Source organism: Gallus gallus, chromosome 1 (genome assembly GCF_016699485.2).
Source record: "Gallus gallus isolate bGalGal1 chromosome 1, bGalGal1.mat.broiler.GRCg7b, whole genome shotgun sequence".
In the NCBI taxonomy this organism is placed as follows: Eukaryota; Metazoa; Chordata; class Aves; order Galliformes; family Phasianidae; genus Gallus; species Gallus gallus.
This window is the reverse complement of record NC_052532.1, coordinates 182,914,725-182,937,569: the sequence shown is the minus strand read 5'-3', so window position 1 is coordinate 182,937,569 and position 22,845 is coordinate 182,914,725. Positions and strand designations below refer to the sequence as shown.

General features: G+C 38.9%; 1 protein-coding gene across 3 annotated transcripts in view; it reads right to left on the bottom strand.

Moving 5' to 3' along the window:
- Positions 1 to 22,845, bottom strand: part of TRPC6 (transient receptor potential cation channel subfamily C member 6) — a 95,164-nt gene that overhangs the window by 49,484 nt on the left and 22,835 nt on the right. For 2 of the 3 annotated variants that reach the window (XM_004938840.5, XM_040650423.2), the window contains exon 2: positions 8,647 to 8,817. The exons of the other annotated variant lie outside the window; for it this stretch is intronic. In XM_004938840.5, coding sequence (XP_004938897.4) covers positions 8,647 to 8,817 — 171 coding nt within the window. The remainder of the gene's footprint in view (positions 1 to 8,646; positions 8,818 to 22,845) is intronic. 3 annotated transcript variants of the gene reach the window in all.

The following is a 22,845-nucleotide window of genomic DNA, read 5'->3' as shown; positions in this document are numbered from 1 at the left end:
ATCAGTCTCCAACATTCTCAGCTTCTCAAAAATTTCACAGCTCCAAGTTCCTTATATGTTTCCTTGGAAGTACCTTTTGAAGCTTCACCACATAATTTTCTTATATCTCCTACCTCACTGGGGGGGGGGGAGAGTCCAAAATTAATTGGTTTCAGCAATAGTAGACAACAGTAAAGCTACGATCAAATAGTCACAGTTATTCAAATTAAAAGTAGTATTTTAGCTAAAAGATTGGAAAGAAAATGTTAAAAGTGAATTGAATATAAAGTATGACTTTGAAATAAATTTCACAACTGGCTACATTGCTAACTGGTTTGTGTTTCTTACATAAAATACCTGAGGTATGGGTGCTTCACAGCCTTCACTGCCATGTGTTTTATAGAACTTCCCCACTATAAACTTATTTCAAGGGATAGTTTAAATTCTTAATCTATCTCTACAGTCTTATCCATAGCTATTCTCAGAGTAAATATGAAACTGTGATTCTGAAGGTACTTATATGCCTCTGGAGTTGGGCCTTAAATAATCTCCACAGATCTATCTGAGCTTGTATGCTTGTAAACATCCTGTGTCTTGTTCCCTCCCCAGCTAGCCAGGAAGTGCCTGACTTTGTCACTGAGGCTGATGGTTCTTTCTGAGGGTCACTGTGTAAGCACTGAAAAGCTACTTCTCCTTTGAGAAATTCAGTGCCCTGGTCTCCTGGGCAAGTGCTTGCTGCCCACCTCAAAACATGCATTTTATGGAACTACCACTGTTGCACAGTACACAGGTTAGGGAAGCAGCCACTTGTGAGTTATCAGCTTTAATTACTCACCTCATTAGGAGTAGAATATCAGTAGCTGTTATCACAGAAGACTATTCTAGATAACAACTGCTACATGATTTGCTGCCTCAAGCAAGCTTCTCTGTTCTTTTCCCCAGTTATCACTGGAATTCCTGTGTTAATAAGCTACTGAAGTTAGCAATCTAAAAACTCAGTGTCTGACTTTATCTGGGATGGCTATTCAGGATCCATTTGTTTACCTAGATATGAGACCACTGATCAGTTCATCAATTAGGTCCAGCACTGAAATTCCCCAAACTCCTCTAATATCACTTTTTCCTATTACTATCGTTTTATTATTACTATCATATTATTCTTGATGAATTGTAGACTTTGGCACTAAATTCACTTATGGTAATGGTTCGTGTTGCTTTTTAAAATGAAGTTTAAGCATTGTCCAGTTAGAATGATGACAATTAATAGAATGGCTGTAACACAAACACAGATGCTCTTTGTGATAAACATGCCTCCATAAACAAAACATTATTACATTAGTAATGAAGCAGCAGACATCAACAAGATACCCCTTGTACATATCTCTGGAATGTTGTGCTACCACGGAGTATGAGCCTGAGAGCTGTGTCCCACTGGTTATAAATAAAGGCACTTAAAATAGAGCATGGATACTTGTACCAATGTTAAAACTGGATACAAATGAAGCAAACTTCTATTATACACAACCAAGTCGATCTTGGTACTCCCGTGATGGAACCTCAAAGATTCTTAAAGAGAAACCGACTCTCAAAATATAAATTACTGACAAGGTTCTGTGTTTCAGAAATCTGGTTAACATTAGATACTGATACCACGAAGACAAAGGGACAAATACAATGGTTTTTTTTGTTGTTTGTTTGTTTGTTTTGCTTTGTTTTGTTTTGTTTAGGGCTAGGTCAGGATGTTGTTTCATGCACATTCTTGCAGAAACACCCCCTCCTCTGCTCACTGCTGCTCCAGTACCATGTCATTTGTTATGGTGACTTAAGTGCTGGAGCAACTCCAGGCTGACCTGAACCAAGGAACTTAACCAAAGGACAGTATTTCTGAATAAAATGCTTCCTTTAAACCCAGCTCCTCAACCCAATTTATTACACAGATGGAAACACTTGTGTTGGCCCATGGTAAGAGGCATGGTGTGAGAATAAGGAATAAGCGATGGGGAGCAAGCAGAGAGGGAGGCCTGATCCTTTTGGTGACAGTGCTTGTTAAAGTTGGTCCATGGGAGAGCCACTCTTACGAAGAAAGTCTGAGAAGTTGGGCTTATGCAAACTGGAGAAGAGAAAGCTCTGGGAAGACCTCTATGCAGCATTCCAGTACTTGAGGGGAGCTTATAAGCAGGAGCGCAGCCAACTTTTTACATGGACTGTTAGTGTTAGGGCAAGGAAAAGAGAAGAAATTTAGGTTAAATGTTAGGAAAAAATTCCTTACTCTGAGACACTGGCCAGGCTGCCCAGAGAACCTGTGATGCCCCATCCCTGGAAGGGTTCAAAGTCAGGCTGGATGGGGCTCTGGACTGCCTGTTCTGGTGGGGGGCAACCAGCCCACACCAGCGGCTAGATGATCTTCAAGGTCCCTTCCAACCTAAGCCATTCTATGAGCTATGCAAGTCATGCTGCAATATATGGAAATCTATGAATACAAAGATCAGTTTAAGTTACAGACCTCACAGTATCCTGTCTCCAACTGGGGTCAAAAGCATATGCCAAGGGAAGATGATGACAGTAGTGAATACAGAAGCCATACTTTCATCATTTCCTGCTGTTTACTGCTGAAAAGCTTCAGAAGCAGTATGCTTAATAACAGTGGCGGATTTCTGCTCTCTGCATTGGCCTAGTTGCCCCTTGATCCCACTGTTAACTTAGCACCCTCAGTGGTGCGTGGTGGGTTCCACCTGCAATGTGAAGGAGTACATCCTTTTGCTTGTTTTCAACCAATTATCTGCTAATTTCACTTACTGCTCAATTTTCTTCAATTTACTTTGTAGGGGAGAGTTACAGTCTCAGCTTGTATTTGGAAAATAAGAATGCAGTATAAGTCATCATCAGCTGTCTCTCCAGTGCTATTTAAAAACATGCCTGTGCTGTGGTCAAAATAAAAACAGACATGACAGAAGGAAAATACATACTATGGAACTGCACTGTTGAGTTGCCAGACAGTTGAAATCTGTTTTTGTGTCAGTTCAGCAGCGTATGCTCTCTAGAGGGAAGGTGTGTGTGCAAATGGGGCTTTGCTCTTTCCAGTCTCCTGATCATTCTCGTGGATTCTCAGTAGCAGAGTTCTGTAGTTGCTTTACGATGATGCAGGGATCTGAGCAAAAGCAGTCCTTGGAGTAGGGAGTCAGCTGAGGGAATTGCTCTGCATTTGCAAACCATAGAAAGTAAGCAGATAGTAAAAAAAAATTGACACGGAAAAATTCTAGTCCTTCTGGACTCATAGATTTCAATCTGTTTTCTGCTACATGAATCAGAACACTAAACTTGAGTTATAATTCCTTTCAAGTTTCAATGCAGATTTAAATAAGAGCAATATATCCACGTTTGGTTTATGTAGCTGTGATGTGAGCAACTATAGAGCTTGATAGAAAATATCCATATGAGATTACATTATCTATTTTGCTGTTCATCTGTCTTCTAGATCATTTATCTTCTCATTTCACTATCACCATAGATAGATCATCAATGATTAATGAATATAAAATGTTGCTTTTTTTTTTTTTTTTTTGTATTGTGCTCATGTCACCAAATAGAGCACGCAGTCTGGATGCAGTGCAAGGCAAAACAGAACAGGCTGGTGCAGTGAATTAAGTAATGTGACATATGCTTTTGACCTCAGTTGGAGACAGGATACTGTGATGTCTGTAACTTAAACATCATGTGTATATATATATTTGAACACATTTATAATCATAATCAGTTGATTCACAAGGTTTTGAATCACAACGAACCACAGATAGAATGAAAGAGTTTGTCTTTTGAATCCTTTACCTTGTGAGTTAAACAGTTTTCATTTGGGTGCCTCATAGACATGAAAAGCACAGGGATCTCTTTAAAGGACCATTCCTTTTCTTGTTCATTGATCAGGATTTAGCATAGCTTGGGATTTAGCTAGCTAATTTTAATATTTGTAAGTATCACATAGATGTGTGCATGCTGTAACAGCATAAATTAATAAAAAAGCCATTTCTGATTGAGCATTTTATAAGCTTGTATATGTATGCCTATATACTAGAGACAGAATTATATTTGCAATGCTTCTCTGTGTAAAGCCACGATCTATCATAGATAAATGGAATAAAATTTAGTATAGTGGTAATTTATAGTTATATTCATGTTTCTAAAATAATTTCACATCTAAAAGAAATGAACACTGAAGAAATTAGTGCAAATAAGTATAAGGACTGGAAGCTGACCTGAGATGCATTTTTTCTTTAAAATTTGAAGGACTATGGTGTTCATACAGCTGACCTTGATTTAGGCTCCTTTCTAATGCCTGAAATTAAACAAGAGCTACAGTAGACATTAACATCTGAGTACAACGTATCACAAAGACAGGGAGATCAGCCCCTAATTGATTAGCTCTGTAGCAGCACAGTATTCTTTAGCAAATTCCAGAGTGGAAATGTCGAAGCTCAATGGTATTAGCTCTTGAAGTGGTAGCAACAGCCTATAAGCTCTAAAGCAGTAGTGATTCACTTTCTTGCCATCTGACATTCTCCACATCTAACCCTTCTTGCCTTTGCAAAACCATATCTGGAGAAAAACGTTAACATAAGACTGATAATTTTGATGTATCTGATGATCTATAACACTATCTATAAGAGTAATTAACTGTAAGAAATACTGTTGAAGAAGATTTTCCAATGTGCTCTCCAAGGAGTCCAGATTGGAATTCAAGTCCTTTAAAGTATCAGGAGTCATAGCTCAGAACCTTTTTCTAAAAGTAGTTAGCATCTTCTGAATTGCATACACAATACTGTATCAAACATACTTTACATAGCATATTTTGACCTTAAAGACAGAAAGAAAAAAACACAAGATCCAACTACATAAGGTACATTTAATCCTCTTTAATAGCTCTTTACTGCTTATAAGGCTTAATACTGCTGGGACTGGTTGACTTTGAAGTAAATGAATGTAGGAAGCCTCAAGTCTTTCTTGTAGTTCCAGGCTGTCTGCACTAAGAGGAGCAACACTATCAGGTTTATATTCTATATGCCTAAAACAAAGAGTATGAGCAAAAGAAAGAGGTTCCTCAAGTTGAGTTATGCAATTACAAGCTCCAGCAAAATGCCAGTGGTGGAACTGCAGGGGACATGACAGTAGATGACCATAGCTGGACACTGTAGGTAGCAAATTTGTGAAACGATGGACAAACTTTACTTAGCAGCCTTTAGTAACAGCATCTCATGTAGTATTTCTTTTTGCTTGCTAGAATAGGCAGATCTGGGGGAGACTATAGAGAGGGACAAGAAACAGTCCTTGTTGAATATCATAAACAAAACAAAACAAAACAAAACAAAACAAAACAAAAAAAAAAAAAAAAAAAAAAGGAAAGGAGAAAGGAGAAAGAGGAAAGAGCAGAAAAATAAAGCAGCACCAGGAAGAATGCATTTAAGTTTTGCCTCAGATATGAAGAGATGTCCCAACATGGTCCTGAGGTATTAGCCTTCTGATAACAGTGGGATTTGTCGTCTTAAAATTAATTTTGCTTCAGTTTGTAAAGATGACACATTCAAGAAAATATTTTAAAAGCAGAGGAACTTCACACTCTTGCTAATATTGCAGCTCTTTAGTTTGATTGTACCTTTTACCTCTTATCATCATTTGTGTTCATTCTGCCTTGTTTTTTTCTAATAAACAGAACTCAGCTTACTGACATATGTGATCATTAACCTTATTTTTGAAATGCTGCTCTCCAAGGACCTTCTTAACTTCTCCTTCATTAATTTTTAAATTAACCCTCTTCAGAGGGAACAGTCGCTTACTATCTCTGTATTGAAAACTTGCCAGCAGATATTTTATAAAGTGCCTGGAAATAATATACAATACAATTTAAATAGTGGAATAGAAAATGAAAGATAATGCAATCATTCTTCTCAGTCCTTTGGGTTGTCTATTTGCTATCTGTAAAATGAAAGCACTTTAGGACAGAAATTGGCTGCACTTTACACAGTCTGCACTTAAAAGACAGATGTTGATACCAAACAGCTGGGTTAGAACATACTGCAAGGACAGCCTCATTTGATCTTCCATGTGGAATATGCACAGGGAAGAGGATCCACAAAATTCATGGAGGTGCACCAAATTCTGGCGGATGGATGACTACCTTTCCAGGTAATCTGCGTTCAAAATTTCTTTTAATTATAAGAATGAAATGTATAGGATTTACCCAAAATCAGAGGATAATCCAAACAAGACTGAATTTTTGGTTAAAAAAAAAAAAAAAAAAAAAAAAAAAAGGCCACCTACCATTTCAATTTCTGATTCTTAGAATACAGAGGGTATGTTTACATTCCCAGACCATATGGTATGATTTTTTTTTTCAGGATGCTGGCAACCATTTGCCTCTCCTCACTGTGCTATTACTGTTCTTACAGCTGTCTTTCACCTCCAAGATGAGGAGAAGCCAGCAGTATAATAAATTTCTCACAGGAATAGGCTGCTGGATTACTCCATTCCTAGTCCCTTCCCATTATGCAACGAGCCATCTATGGTTGTTCTTTGGTTCCTGGGAATTAGCCAATGTCCTACTTCATCTTTCACTTGACACCACTTCAGTTTACAATCTCCAGCAAAGGATCTTGTCAAATGATTTTAGAAAGTATAAATATTCCAGTGAATATCACTTAACTGATGCAACATTTTTATGGTACTTAAAAAGGACTTCAGAAAGTTGTCTTGTTTTCAAATTCCTTTGGCCACTGATGGATAAATCACTCATTTTCAGGGAGTTCTCATACAAAAATATTTTATCAAATTGTAATACTATAATGATATGTAATATATGTAGTACTGTAGAATAACTTTTTCACATTCTTTCCTTTTGAATAAACCAAAAACAGAATGAAAAAACCCATGAAATATAGGAACTGGAAGTAACATAGAAGGAACAGAAAGTATATATCTAGATGGGATTCCTAAAGAATGGTAAATTTGCATTCACTGGTTTTATAGAAGGTTGTGCTAAACCCACTAAAAGAGGTAATCTTCTTGCACAAAAAAACCCTATTTTCTACACAATAACATGAGTAAGACTAAATTTTGCCCAGACGATTATTATCTTCTCTGCAGAGTAAAAAGAGGTAAAAAAAAAGAACCACAGTCATTAGTTTTTTTATCAGGCTTACTAATCATTTTAAGTAATTAAATATTCCTCAGAAGTAGTTACATTTATAAAAAAATACATCTGCTCCTTTTCCTTGTAAAACATTCAATTTTCTTGCTTTTTGTGCCTGAGCTTTCCAAGAAGATGACAGCTCCCTTTTAGGATCTGTCTCAAGTTTAATTTTCACCAAGAACACTTTATGAATATGCAACTGATATGAGGGTGAAACACATGGAGATCAAAAATAATTATTACAACATCATTTGTCCCCCCCCCCCCCAAAAAAAAGAAAAGAAAAGGAAAAAAAGGCTCTCTGATGTACTTCAGGTTGTGACAAGGTTAAACTGAGAATAACTAAACCATTCTTGTCTATCTCCAGCTCTGTTCTGCTTCTAGGAGATTTCATTCTATAGTACACCAAAAATCTGTCTCACAATAGAAATAATAAATTCACCTAAAATCTACATGAGTTTCAAGCTCCCAGGAATAAGGATGTGAACTTGTGCTTTGGGCCAGTGAAGGTGAAAAAAATCCACAAGTGAAGAAATAATCACAGAATCATAGAATCATTAATGTTGGAAAAGAACAATAAGATCATCAAGTCCAACTGTCAACCTTTTCCCATCTGCCCACTGAATCATGTCAGTGTCACTCAGTGTCACATCCACATGGTTCTTGAAAACCTCCAGGGATGGTGACTTTGCTGCCTCTCTGAGCAGCCTGCTCCAATACTTCACCACTCTTTCTGAGAATAAATGTTTCCTAATATCCTACCTGAACGTCCCCTGCTGCAACTCAAGGCCATTGCATCCTATCACTATAACAGACTGAGATGAAGTAAGCTAATTATGTTCACAAAAGCTTTAACAAAACAGGGGCTTCAATATTTAGAAACATTCCCTTAAGAAGAAGTGCAGCACAGGTCCAGACCCTTCCACTTGGCTGGAGCAAAAGCCAGAGCTCCCTACATGCTGAGCACAGAGCTACAGGTTCCATTGGTTTAACTTCCTTACACTAAAAAGATCAGTGGGTAGTAAACAGCCTGTTCTGTTCCAGTAATAAAGAAAACCATTATATGGAGGGGAGTGGTATCTCCATATACAAGAGTGACTTCATTTGTGGAAGTAGAAAAAGTAATCCCTATCACCCCAGTGCTTTGCAGAATTTCATTAAAAGAAGCTAGCTTTTGGTGCAACTGTTACCTTCTCCTTGCTTTGCTGCAAATGCCACTGTAGCTTGAAACAATCCTTATCCGCATTTCATGTATATTGTATAAAATTGCCATTTCCTTCTTTTTATGTGACCTAAATAAAGAACTCCTGTAAGCAAAGAATGAGCTTTTTCTTTTCTCTAAAAACACTTTACATTTTACCTATGAATAAGTAATAGTGATATGAAGGATCTAGGCCAAGTTCACTGTACAAAAATTCATTCAGCTATCCAAAACAGTGAATAGATTCATGTAATGGTACTGTTAATTTCAGAATAGATAAATTTCTTACCTAAGCACATGTTGTGCCTCCTTAAAAATTTGCAATTCCCAGCACATGAGCAAGGTGGATGAATAAGGTGGATCACCAGGATGGCAGGCTCTTGTTCTGTTGGGGGATTTTGACCACCCTGACATCTGTTGCAAAAGTAGCACAGTGACTTGCAGGCAATGCAGGAGGCTCCTGGAATATATCAAAGATAATTTCCTAAGCCAGGTAACAGACTGTCCCACCAGGGGGTACACTGCTGGACCCTGCTCATTAGGGCAAGTGAACTGGTTGGTGACATCAGGATTGGAGGTTGTCTGGGCTATAGCCACCATGCAGTGGTAGAGTTCAAACTCTTGAGGGCTACTAAACAGGCAAAGAGTAAAATCGGGAGACTTAATTTCAGGAAAGCCAACCTCCAGCTCTTCAAGGAGTTAGTCAGCAAAAACCCCTGGGAATCTGTCCTCAGGGACAAGGGAGCAGAGCAGAAATGGCAGATTTTTAAAGAAGCTTTCCTTAGGGCACAACAGCTCTCAATTCTCAGGTGTAGAAAGTCAGGAAAGGAAAGCAAGGGACCAGCATGGCTGAAGCACTACCCACTGGTCAAACTGGAGGGCAAGAAGAAAATGCACAGGCAGTGGAAGCAGGGACAGGTAACCTGGGAGGATTATAGGGATACTGCTATGCTGTGTAGACATGGGGTCAGGAAGGCCAAGGCCCAACTGGAACTGGACTTGGCAAAGGGATGTAAAGAATAAGAAAGTCTTCTATAGGTACATCAGTCAAAAGTGAAAAGCCCAGGAGGGAGTACCCTCCTAGTGAGCAACACAGGCAGATTGGTAACAACGGACAAGGAGAGGGCTGAGGTATTCAACAACACTTTTGCCTTCACTGCTGACTGTTCCTCACACAGCCTTTGAGCAGGTAGTTTGGAAGGTGGGAACTGGGGTAGCATTGCCCCTCCTACTGTACACAAAGATCAGGTTTGCAGATATCTGAGGAATATGAACATTCATAAGCCTATGGGTCTCAATAAGATGCATCCCAGAGTCCTAAGGAAATTGGCTGATAAAATTATTAAGCCACTCCCAATATCTGAAAAGCCACGGTAGTCAGGTGAAGTCCCTAGTGACTGGAAAAAAGGTGATATAGCACGCATTAAGAAGGGTAGAAAGGATGTCCCAGGGAACTATCAACATGTCAGCATCACCTCAGTGCTGGGGAAGATCATGGAACAGATCCTTCTTGAAGCTATTTGAAGGCATATGAAAAAAGGGAAGGCGATGTGGGATAACCAGCATGGCTTCACCAAGGGCAGGTCCTGCCTGACCAATAAACCTTGTCGCTTTCTATGATGGTGTAAGTGCGTCAATGGATAATGGAAGAGTCACTGATGTCATCTATCTGGACTTCAGTAAGGCCTTTGACGTGGTCCCCTGTAACATCCTTCTCTCCAAATTAGAAAGATATGGATTTGACGTGTGGACTGTTCAGCGGACGAGGAACTGGTTGCAAGATTGCACCCAGAGTGGTGGCTCAATCTCAAGGTAGAGATTGAGTGACATGCAGTGTCCTTCAAGGGTCAGTACTGGGACCAGTGCTCTTTAACACCTTAATCAATGACATCAACAATGGGATCAAGTGCACCCTCAGCAAGTCTAAAGATGATGCTGAACTGTGTGGTGCAGTCAACACATCTGAGGGACGGGATGCCTTTCAGAGAGGCCTAGACAGGCTTGAACTGTGGGTCTAAGTGAACCACATGAGGTTCAACAAATCCATGCACAAGATTTAGCACCTGAGTCATGGCAACTCCCACTATCAGTACAAGCTGGGGAGCAAAAGGGTAGAGCACAGCCCTGCTGAAAAGGATTTGGAGGTACTGGTGGATGGCAAGATGGACAGGAGCCAGCAGTATGCCCTAGCAGCACAGAAGGCCAGCCATATCCTAGGCTCCATCGCAAGAAGCATGGCCACCAGGGCAAGGGAGGTGTCCCTCTACTCTGCACTGGTAAGACCTCATCTGGAGTACTGCATCCAGATATGAAGTCCTCTGTACAGGACAGACATGGATGTATTGGAGTGCATCCAGAGGAGGGCCATAGAAAAGATCCAAGGAATGGAACACCTCTCCTATGAGGCCAGACTGAGAGAGCTGGGGCTGTTCAGCCTAGAGAAGAAAGGGCTCTGGGGAGACCTGATTTCAGTCTCTCAGTATCTAAAAGGGAGCTATAAGAAGGAAGGGTACAGATTCTTTAGCAGGGTGTGTTGTGACAGGACAAGGGGAAATGATTCCAAGCTAAAAGAGGGGAGATTTAGATTGGATATAAGGAAGAAGCTTTTTACAGTAAGGGTAGTGAGGCACTGGAACAGGTTGCCCAGAGATGTGGTGGATGTCCCATCCGTGGAGACACTCAAGGTCAGACTGAGCAGGACTCTGAGCAACTGGGCCAAGCTGTAGGTGTCTCTGTTCATTGCAGGGGAGTTGGATTAGATGACCCTTAATGGTCCTGTCCAACTCAAACAATTCTGTGATTCTATAAACACAGCTCTCTTTTTTAGGATCTGCATGCTTTTAGATATTGTATTTTTGTTTCCCAAAATGATTATGGAAAAGAGGACTGGGAAAAAAAGTAGAATAGGTATTATGAGTCTGAGAAGAAGCATGCAGAAGAGACTTCTACTATCCATTATGAAAAATTTTCCACTAACAGTTAAAGAATTAAACACAACAAATAACTTCAAGACCGAACAAAAGGAAAAGATGAAATACACTTGAAATAGTGAAAGTAATAGACATAAATAAATGAATGCCCAGTATTCTTCATAAAAACTTATTGAATTTTATCTTTCTCCTGATTGATATATATGTATGGAAAACAGCACAGCACTGGAAAATTACTCACAGATACAAAATGTAGGGACCTTGTTCTCAGGCCTTCATGAACAAGTTGTACTATTTGTTCCTGCTTTCTATGTATCTTTTTTACACCAGTCTCTAACTACGAGTCCTATAAACCTGAACTTCAGGCCAGAGACTTCAATTGAATTTTTTTTCATTTTGAGTTTATTTCATTCTGTAACAGGTCAGTAGTAAGGAAAGTATGCTTATTTTCTGTGTCAACCTTAACTACAACAGGCTGAAAACAAGTTCTGCACGGTACATGTCCTTCCTCTGCAATATCAATCATAACAAAGCCTACCATGGTCTAATGCTGCAGAGTTCCTTTGCGTGTATGCTGGACCTGTGTTGAAATTGTTGCTTACTGTAACTGCCAGAGCAATGAAGACAGACTGAAAATAGCAATAATGAACTTGATGAAAGGGTGGTAAATGTATTCCAAATGTATCAGAGAAGAAAAACAATCCCAAGACAGAGATTACGTATCTCCTTACATTTCTGCTGCCCATGGGTTGTAATTGTTAAAATTTTGAATTATCATATTTCAATTATTATTAAAAAAAAAGGAAGAACAACACATTAAAATAAGTGAGGGAGATTTCTAAATTAGTTAAACTTTGAAATAAATTATCAAACTAAACAATAGCAAATATAAAAAATACCACTGAAACAAGATCAATGATTTAAGTCCTGATTAGAGGCTCTTCCTTAGGGGAAAAAAACAAAAACAAACAAACAAAAAAAAACCACACATTGAATGAAGTCTGATTCTTCTAAGTAGGACTTGTCAGAATGGCCCACAAAAAAATCAGTTGGATGACCTAAAAGAGTTGTGTTATCATTCCACAGCTGTATCAGGAAGCACTGTTGACAAGAAGGAAAGTAATGTAAGAAATCTGATTTATAAACAAACTTCTCATGCTGGCACCTGGATTATTTAAGGCACTTAAAAATGACAAGTTAAGTCAAAGGGGGAAAATGTTCTCTAAATAGGGGAGAGCATGAGAAAATTCAATGAAAAGTTAACAACCAGGACCTCAGGTCAGGAAATTATTCGAGAATACAAACTCAGTTTCCTGAAGCAGTATAAGATCTTGGATTTTAGTTTTGCAGAAAAACATCAATCAGAGTCAGAGAGAGCTTGAATTTGGGTCACGCACATTGCAGGAGAGAAAACTGTCTAGCCCTTTCTGACTGCATGTCTGCATTCTCCTCTTGCATCACCGAATCAGCATTTTTCAACAGTGTAAAAAAAATAGAAATAAAAACATCATGGCCTGCTCTGTTCAGACTTTATGTTTCTTGTGCCCTACAAAATATTTCTCTGGATATAAATGCCAGAGAAAGTACCCTGTCCGAACTCCTAACATCTGCATACTTTGAGTGCTGGGAATTCTCATGCTGTACCACCAAACAGATTCAGAGTTACAGAGAAAAAAATAATCTTCTGCAGTCTCTGTTTCTAGAAATATTTGGGAGGTGGTCTAAATGTCCTCCTCCAGAATAATGAGAGGTTTAAACATCCGTACATCTTTGAAATGCCACTCCCCAACAGTCATGCTTCAAGGCTTGTAAGCAGCAATCCCTCCATGTGAACAGAATGTAATAAAATGAGTGAACATACAGAGCGTCTCTAAAATTTCTGTCCTCCCTCTCGCATAACAGAAACGCGCCAGCTCCTCTCACAGCTGTATCAACACCATCCTGGGTCTCTGTGTAGCACAAAATTGCAGATAAAATAGCACATAGCAAAACTAAAAATTATTTTCCCAAGAAATCACAGGTGAAATCTATAATCCATAAGGAAACAGTCTGAACATGTTGTTTTGTTAGATTCCCAAACTCATGTTACCTTGTACCCAGGAAAAGCTTCTTAAACTTAGTGACACTTCCACAAAAGCACTGAAAGCCCACAAGCTGACCTTCCAGATGAGTTAGTCCTTCAGCAAAACAAGGAAGTAAATAAGTAGGAAAGAAACCTGCAAATACCACTAGCTGGAACTGACCTGGATGTCCATAATTCATTTGGGCTTATATCTGTCAGCTAATTATGTTTCTGTCAAAACAGTAACAAGCTAAGATGATGCTGCTTCCCTTGTAAGAGTAGTAACTTAAATTCAAAATCTGCAGACGCCAAATGAAAAAAAATCCCACTGTAAACACACTTCAGATGGGATCAAAGAACGAAGGGATAAAGGATGAAGTAGTTTATTTTCCTGAAGATCACTACTGAGGAACTGAAGGGTTTCAGTGACTGCAGGTATGGAGAAAAAAAATCCCACTATCTGGGATTCTCTGCAAGCCCAGAAGGGCAAAGCCTAAAAAAGTCTTAAATGGTTTTCTTGGGGTCAAAAGGACCATTTAAATCCCCATCTTCAAAGTCAGAAGCTGGTTTCCAAATTGTCATTTTTGTTCCTTAAAAGGAAAAATAAGTCTTCTGTTGGCATCTCACAGTTGATGTCAGGCACACTGAGAGGCACCAATTGATTTTTGTCTGCTTTCACTTTGGAAAATGGTGTGTCACCAGACCCCTGCAGAACACCACATCTTTCTTCAGGCTTTGCAAAAGCAACACTACTACAGATTGAGTAATTAATGTTGTGAAATAAATAAATAAGGCTAAAGATGTAACTCCTGACATCCATGTGGCAGTGGGCATTGCTATCTCTAGGGCAGCTCTGTGTAGAACAGTGTCAGAAGTTATTAATGTTCAGTGCTCCTAAATGGCCTGTTTTGCTAGGAGAAAAGAAGTATGTACCAAGTGCTGTACTTGGCAAAGAGCTAGTAAGTCTCCTACGTTATGTAAAACAACATATTTCATGTTCTACTTCCTTTATTAATATACAGTTTCTGAAATCATCTTTCTGGTGTGGAACTACAGTTCTTCATGTGAGGCAGCTGCACTCAGTTTCAACTTCATGTGCTGAAATCCCTTCCAGAATAAAAACTTGTATTGGCTTCATATGCACTGAATGCAATGACAACATAAAAGTTATTTGAAAATGCTACATATAACTAAATAAATTTCCCTCATTTTATGAGAAATATTTTCCCTTCATACATTATTTATCGATGCAGCAGCTAAAGCCTCCTAATTCTTCCTCTGCTGGCTGCTCAGCAGACACCCAGGAAGCCTCATGGAAGAGCTTACAGGGGAATCTTGATCTATATCTCTATGATCACCACCTGTCATGAGAACATTTTTTTAAAGAAGACAAACTGGCAATTGAACACTGCCACCAGCTATCCCAGCTGTCACAAGGTTCTCTAGATGTGCCCGAATGCTCTGCTTCATTTTGCTGCAAGACTAAGAAAGAACGCATATGGAAATACAGGTTTTATATGATCGTCCATCATCTCACCTTTCCATGGGTTTCATTTTGAAAGGCTTTTCCATGATAATATCCTACAGTCTCAATTTCTCAAGTAAGCAGTTCAACTTACAGCTCAGTTTATAGAAGGCCAATTGTCCCCCACACTGAAGTCCAGACACTGGGCAATAACTTTTTGATTTTGATGCACGAGATATCCACTAACAAGAAATACCCTGTATGTTAGTCTAGTGTAGTTTTCTTCAAAAATAATTAAACATCATCACAGGGAAAATAATCTGGCTTTTAATGGAATGAAGACTGAACAAATACTCATGTTGACACCAAAACTGACTTGGAAAATGAGATAATGTCTAATCATGCCCTTTATGTATGACACAATCAGATGGGATTGATCTGACTAAATATAGATGCACACAATGCAGACATCTGCAACTGAGCTAGGCACCCCAAACCTTCACCAGTTGATGGACACAAATAAGCCCTTTCATAGCAAGATTCAATGTCCTAAGTGTCTAAATTGCATTGCACACTGGAAGTGTCTGTTTACCTCCATCAGTTATAAAATGAGCTAAGCATGCCTAGCTGAGGTGTAGATATCAGATCTAGACCACTAAAGTTACCTTACATGATTACAGATTTTTTTATGCTCCTACTCCAGTCCATATTAATTGGTGCGAAAAAGATCCCTTTATTATCCATAAACTTTATCTTGCTAACGTTCTTAAATCACTCTGACTGTAGTAAAATTGCCTCTGGACCCTCAACATTCATTTTAGAAATTGTACATCTGTCTATGAAGGAAGATACTGAAAACTATGCTTGAAGTTGCATAAGAAATCAGATTAAAAGCATGAATCCCAAAGGTTTAAATATGAACAAATGCCCTCTTAAGAACATAGTTTTCTGACATTCAGTCTAAGTTCTGGCAAAAGGTCAAATAATGCTGTGAAAATTCCCCAGGCAGTTGCATTTGTACCATGTCAGCAGAAGCTAGATAAAGCCAAACATCTCTTTGGATCAGATCCAAATGTTACTGACTTGTGTGGGAACTGCTCTGAACCTTTAATGGTCAAAAAAGGTCTGAAAAGTCTTGTGATGAGATCAAGCAATACTGTCTGTTTGGAAGAGATGAATCACTATCAAAATAAGTCAACTTACTTTAGTTAGCACCTTGTATTAGAATATCAATATGATAAAAAATAAAAAATCAGAGATAAAACTCTTACTACATTAAAGATAAAAAAAAAAGTTTCACTGCTCAGTCCATTCAATTTACTGTACAATTCGCAATTATCAAAATCACAACTCTCAAGAGAGATGTGTTCTGCTTTGCTGCACTATGCAAAACAAATTCATTTGTGTAAATTTAGAGAAATCCTACATGTTGCCTTTATAGTAGAGGTGCATGCTTGACTTCAGTACTGAATTCAAATAGAAGTGCTCACAGATAACTGAAGCTTTAACAGTTTTACTGGTTTGGAACACCTCCCTGGCATATATTTCACTAGATTTCTGCAGGGGACAAAGGCAACAGATAAATTCATAGTAAATTCCTGAAGCAAAAGATAAAATAAGATTACCAATGCAAATTAGCAAGGGAACAAACTTTTTCAATGAAACAAGTAATTTGTACATCTTTTGAAGCAATAAAATAATCATATTCCATTGATGTTCTATCACCACCAACATGAGATGCACCTAATACCCTTTTCCAAGCCCCATAGGAAAGGTTTTCAAATACTGTATGAAATACTCTCATACTATTTTTTTTCTTTTCTCTTTGAAGTGCAGTTTTCTTAGGCTACAGTGTTCATAGTATTTTTGGTTGATTACCTTAGGATGCCAGTTTAAGGAGAAAAGTATAAAGGACATAAGTCAAATCAAAAAGATGTTCAAGAATCAATTTTCCCTTAAGTAGCTGATGTAACAGAGGGCTGGATTTGAATGAGGATGTCCAATACAGAATTTTTCACGGTGACATAAGAATCAGTGTCACTGCAATCAAATGTATAATATCTGTATAACAAATTCAAATCCACTTTACGCAATCAAAAAATGAAGGAAAGATCCTTATCTTGCTAAAAATATCACATATCACATTTCATGGAATTTCAAGTATTTAACTTCAAAATTAGTGTCAGTCTCTTGCTCTGTATTTGTAAGAAATTATTTGGCATTCTCACTGTAATTCTGCAGGTCTATCATCTGTAACTACAACAATGTTTTTTCTTTTGGTGGTGGTCTACAAAATCAGACGTTTCTTATGCACGGAATAGATGAATTATTGTTCCCACAGTGAACTTCTGGGTGGTTATGTCCTTTCCACATGGATGTGAGCTTGGCCTGTAGATGCTGTACATGTTCTTAGCTTGTGGCTGTCATTGGCATGGTGCAGTGGCTGGGTTACAAACCCAGCTGTGAGGCTGAGGGCTTAGACTCAACACTGAGTTAATTGTGATTACGCATCTCTGCAGCAGGAAGTTTGCACTGGGTCAGCTTAGAAACTCAACAGAATGAATGCATGCCTGCAGGCAAAGATTATACAGATGCTGCAGTGTTGTTTTTTATTTCCATTAACGTGTCTGCCCAGGAATTTTGATGTGTCTCTACTACATGAAAAACAGAAAAATCCCCGGGACTTCAAAGTTGACTTTAACTAGCAACTCAGTGATTAAAGGTGCATGATCTGTTCTTCTTCTATCATCACCTCAATTATAATTAAGATACAGAAGTGACGCCTTATACTGATTACAGAATTTTGACCCTATAAAAAAATTCCCTTCCTTACAGTTTCATTTTTATTTCATGTTGAAGAATATTTTTCAAGCCTTTTTTTTTTTTTTTTTTGAAATCACTCTATTTTTCCACTTAGTCCACTGCTTCAGATAAAAGACTGCAAATTAATTACACAAGAGGATTTAAAAGACCCAAAGGACCTTGATAAGGCCCATCAAATGGGATTAAATTCTTGTGCTCTTCTTCTTGGATGAAGCCTTCCTCACTTCCTGTTTAATTTTCTATAATATATCTTAACATATAAATTAAAAACTCTATCTAGACATAACATTTTTGCCTGAAGCTTCAGCTTCTTCCAAGTGTTTCAATTTTCCATTTCTCAAATTCCCTCATGTTTATAGACTGTATATGTTTCACATATGCACTAGTGCAGAGTCACCCCTTCTTTTACTCAGTTACAAATTAACATTTAGTTCTAAAGTAATACTTCTATTTTTGCATTACAAACAGCATATACAGAAAAAATTGAAATTGTTAGTTTTTTTCCTAATAAATGTAAATCTGGATTGATTAAAAGAAAATTCAAGAAGATTGAGAAAAAATGTATTTAATACTTCTCGTAGAAAGAACAAAAAACATTATACACTCATAATTACTCTGAGACCTCAGGCTTTTTTGTCTCCCTCTCAAATACATCAATAGCACCAGAGCATTCTTCCCTCCTCTTTGTTCTGTTTCATTGCTTGTCTTTGGAAATACATGGAGAAAAAAAAAAAAAAAAGTCATTCAGCTGGACCTGTTTCCTGGGATATGAAAGGTTTATTATGTGTTTTGGAAATACAGGAGCTTTATTAGGGTTATTCTTGGACATCTGTTCTCTCCATGTTTTTCCTTCAGGACCCAGTGTGCCTTTTTCAACTTCTTGCAAGTACCCAGAAGTTTCACAAAACACCTGCAAACAGAATTAATAAGCACTGGGTATCAAAACAAAATTGATACTTTCAAGTCTCTCTTGTAAAACTGTTGATCACAAAGGTACTATGTTTTCATATAAGTGGAATTATAAGCGTCCAGACGGCATATCACACACAGGGCTTATGTTCAATGACTTCTTAGGTTGTCTGTACTAATAAATGAATAAGTACCCAGCAGTGTTCCTGGGTAGTGGACCTCAGTCTGCATGGCTAATTTGTTATCATAGACACAGGCATGTACTTGGACTCAGCCAACTGGCACTCCCAAATATTCCCATCCTGTGCTCAGGAGTGAACCCAGGCCATAGAAAATTTCAATTAGGTAATCAGCATGCTGTCATCCTGTTTTGGTAATTGACATTTTAATAAATGCTCATGGATTGTTCAGTGCCAATTCACTTTTGTCGCCCCAGCACACTTCATTTTTTAGCATGAATACAGCCTAAGAGCTCTTCCCGCTTCCTAGATATGAATCCCACAGAGATACCAGCTCCACATCAGAACAAGATCCAGGAAAATGCAATGCAAACTTTGCTCCAACATCTTTAGGCTTCCAGAGAAAGAAAATGATGGCGCTGTCTGAGAGGCAAACGTAGCATGCTACAGAAGGGTGCTCAGTCTGGACAGTGACAGAACCAGAACAATGGAGTATGCAGCAGAAAAAAACTGCCATTCTTTTTCTCTACAATTTACATAACAAGTCCTTTTCTGAGCATAAAATAATTACTTCAATTCCTATTTTCAACAGGAGGAGGGAGGAATCTGCATCTTCTTAATGATGTAATTGTATTGGAAGCACTTGCAGCCCAATCTTCTCTTCAGAACCCAGAATACCAGAGGCATCTGGTTATTTTACCTGTGATCCAGCAACTCAGTGCACCTGGCAAATGAGATCAAGAAGAGTAAAGGAGTAAAACAGTATGGCAATATGAAAGGTTTTGCACTTGGGTCAAGGAAATCCCAGATATGTATACAAACTGGGAGAAGAACGGCTAGAGAGTAGCCCTGCTGAGAGGACTTAGGAGTCCTGGCTGATAAAAAAATGAGGACGAGCCAGAAGTGTGTGCTTTCAGCCTGGAAGGCCAATGGTATTCCAGGTTCCATCAGAAGAGGGGTAGCCAGCAGGGACAGGGAGGTGATTTTCCCCCTTGACTCTGCCCCTTGTGAGGCTCCAGCCAGAATACTGCATCCAAATCTGGGGCACCCAACACAGGAAAGATGCGGAGCTTTTGGAGAAGATCAAGAGGAGGGCCATGAAGGTGATCAAAAGGGCTGCAGCACCTCCCCTATGAAGACAGCCTGAGGAAGCTGGGTTTGTGCAGCCTGGAAATGAGAAAGCTGCAAGGAGACATCATTGCAGCCTTTCAATATTTAAAATAAGTTTATAAACATAAGGGAAATCAACTTTTTACATGGCTTGATAGTGATAGGACAAGGAGGAATGGTTTTAAACTAAAGGAGGGAAGATTTAGGTTGGACTTCAGGTGGAAGTTTTTCACCAAGAGAGTGGTGAGGTACTAGAACATGCTGCCCAGAGTGGTTGTGGATGCCCCATCCCTGGAGGTGTTTAAGGCCAGGTTGGATGGGGCCCTGGGCAATCTGATCTAGTACTTGGTCTAGCAGCAGGCAACCCTGCCTTTGGTAGAGGGATTGGAACATGATGATCTTTGAGGTCCCTTCCAACCCAAGCCACTCTATGATTCTATGAAAGCCATGTATGAGCCTCATCACAGAGATCATTCTCCAAAACCCACAAATATTCTACATCAAACAGTGTGAATAAACTTTCAATAAAATACACTAAATTCCTAACCATTTCTCAGGCCAATTTCTCTTTTTCATTGCCATGAAACACCTTAATTTTATTAGAAGGATTCAAGAACATACTTACACTTCTATCATACAACTATAAATGCATTCCCTTTCAGTGTATTGTCAGAGACAATTTTTTTCAATGGTTGTGCTGTGGTTATAATACACAGCTAAATGAAAATGTCAGAAGAGATGTATTTATTAAGCCTAACTCAAAATTCAGCACTGAGTAAACTCAGGAGATTAATGGTTCCTTCCAAACTGAATATAAGAGTTTCTTTCCTATAAAACCAAATGGAGGCAGCAGGGATAGAAAAGGCATAGATTGAACACCATGATCCAGGAAGCAGGACTTTGGAAGTGTTCATTGATTACTTTAGACACAGTTAAGGAGTGTCCGCCACTTCTTCAGGCTTTTCTTCTGGAATCAGCACTGAGCAAACTGAGGCTCAACAGAAAACTTTTGGAGCAAGGAAAACCAGTGCAGCAAGTGAGGTACTGGGGGATCACACAGCAACTTGTCTCCCAGCAATGGACTCTGTATTCACAACGTTCCCAGGTGAGGGCTATCTGGGGGAACATGTAGATATGCACATAAACAAATGTCTCTGTCTTTCATGCTGTTTCACTCTCTTCTCAGAGCTAAAAAAAGTTTGTTTGTTTGTTTTCAGAACAGAGAGATAAGCTCTTTCCATTGGCACTAACTGGTACAGCATATTTCACAGTTTTAGGCAATATTTGCATTACAGGCCCGTGAGACTGCTCCTCAGCTATGCCTACACCTAGTAAAAATGCCCTGCCATGCTTCAGGTCACTAATGCCTACTGGGATCTAGGGGCCTAAAGCCACAGCCGCTATACTCAATTCCAGTAAACTCACTACTGAGAACAACGGGTGCATGAAAACCAACTGCTGGGAACATATCCAGCAACACTTAATTCCCAAACTGTGAGGGGAATTGTTTGGGAGACTGTAGATGGTTTAGGGAAAAAGCGTGCAAGGGAACTTTCCAACTTGTTACTCACAAGCAAAGAATCAGTTGAAGATACAAAAGTCAGCAACAGTCTTGACTGCAGGGACTGTTAGGTTATGCAGCTTAATACACTGAGAGAAGATCGGAAGGCAAACAGCATGATTAGAGCTAAGATTAGAGCTTGTTCAAAGACTTGCTTGGCAGGATCCTGTAGAAGGACAAATAAGTCAAGGAAAGATGGCTGAGCTTCAGTTAACCCTCTTAAACAGTATGAAAGCAGTCCTTTGTGATGTGCAGAACATCAAGCAAGTATGGCAAAAGGAAGGCATGGATAAATAACAAGGTCCTGGCTGACCACAGGTGCAAAAAGGAAGCAAAGGGATAGCAAAAGAAGAGATTATTTGAGTGCAATAGAAAGACATTACTCAACCACTCAGGGATGGAGTCCAGCAAAACAAAGTTCAGGTACATTTGAAATTAGCAAAGGCTGTGAATGACAACAGGAAAGGATTTTACAAATACAGTGGTGGCAAAATGGAGCACACAGGTCTGTTACTCAGTGGGGCAGGGAAACTAGTGACCAAGGACACGAATAAGTGAGCTACTCAGCACTTTCTTTCCTTCCACCTATATCAGTACGATTTGTCATCTAGTCCCTCAGATCCCAGAGCTAGCTATCATTCTGGGAGAGAAAAGCATTATCAACATTACAAGATTAAGCTGGGCAATATTTAAGTCAATCAGATATATAAATCAAATTGATCAGATACATCCAAAATTGACAAGGGAGCCTGCCAATGTTATCACAAGGTTGTCCTCTACTATCTTTTGGAAACTAGGAAACTATATTAGAAAACTATATTTTGGAAACTAGAAAAGGTTCCTGATTCTGGATGACAAAAAAGAGGCACATGTAATAACCATTTTCAAAGCAGGCCTTCCCCAGAAGTAGGATATGTGGAGTTGTAGGTCAACAAACCTAAACTCAGCTCCTGGGAAATTTAGACAGCAAATTCTTCTGAAAGGCTTTTCCAGTACATAAAGGATAAATTGACTGGCAATAGTCAGCAACAATTTACTACAGGCAAATCATGCCGATCAATTTGATTGCATTCTGTGACAAGATAATGGGCTCACTGCACTGAAGGGAGAGCAATGGCTGCTGATTACATTAATTTTTGGACAGTTTTCAATTTAATCTCAGATAAATTGACACGATATAGTTTGGCAATGGACATGATAAAGTGAGTAGAAAATTGACAGGTCTTTTGAGTGCAAAGGTTAGCAACAAGCACCACAAAGTCCACCTGCAGCTGGTTACCATCAGGGAATGATACTAGCATCAACAGTGTTTAATGTATAACATGGAGTATGAGATGGAGCACACCTCTAGCAAGTCCCTGGGTGATACAGAAATGTGGGAGTATTTGATACACTAGAGGGTAGGCTGAGACAAATTGAACATTATGAACAAAGACAATTGTAAAGTCT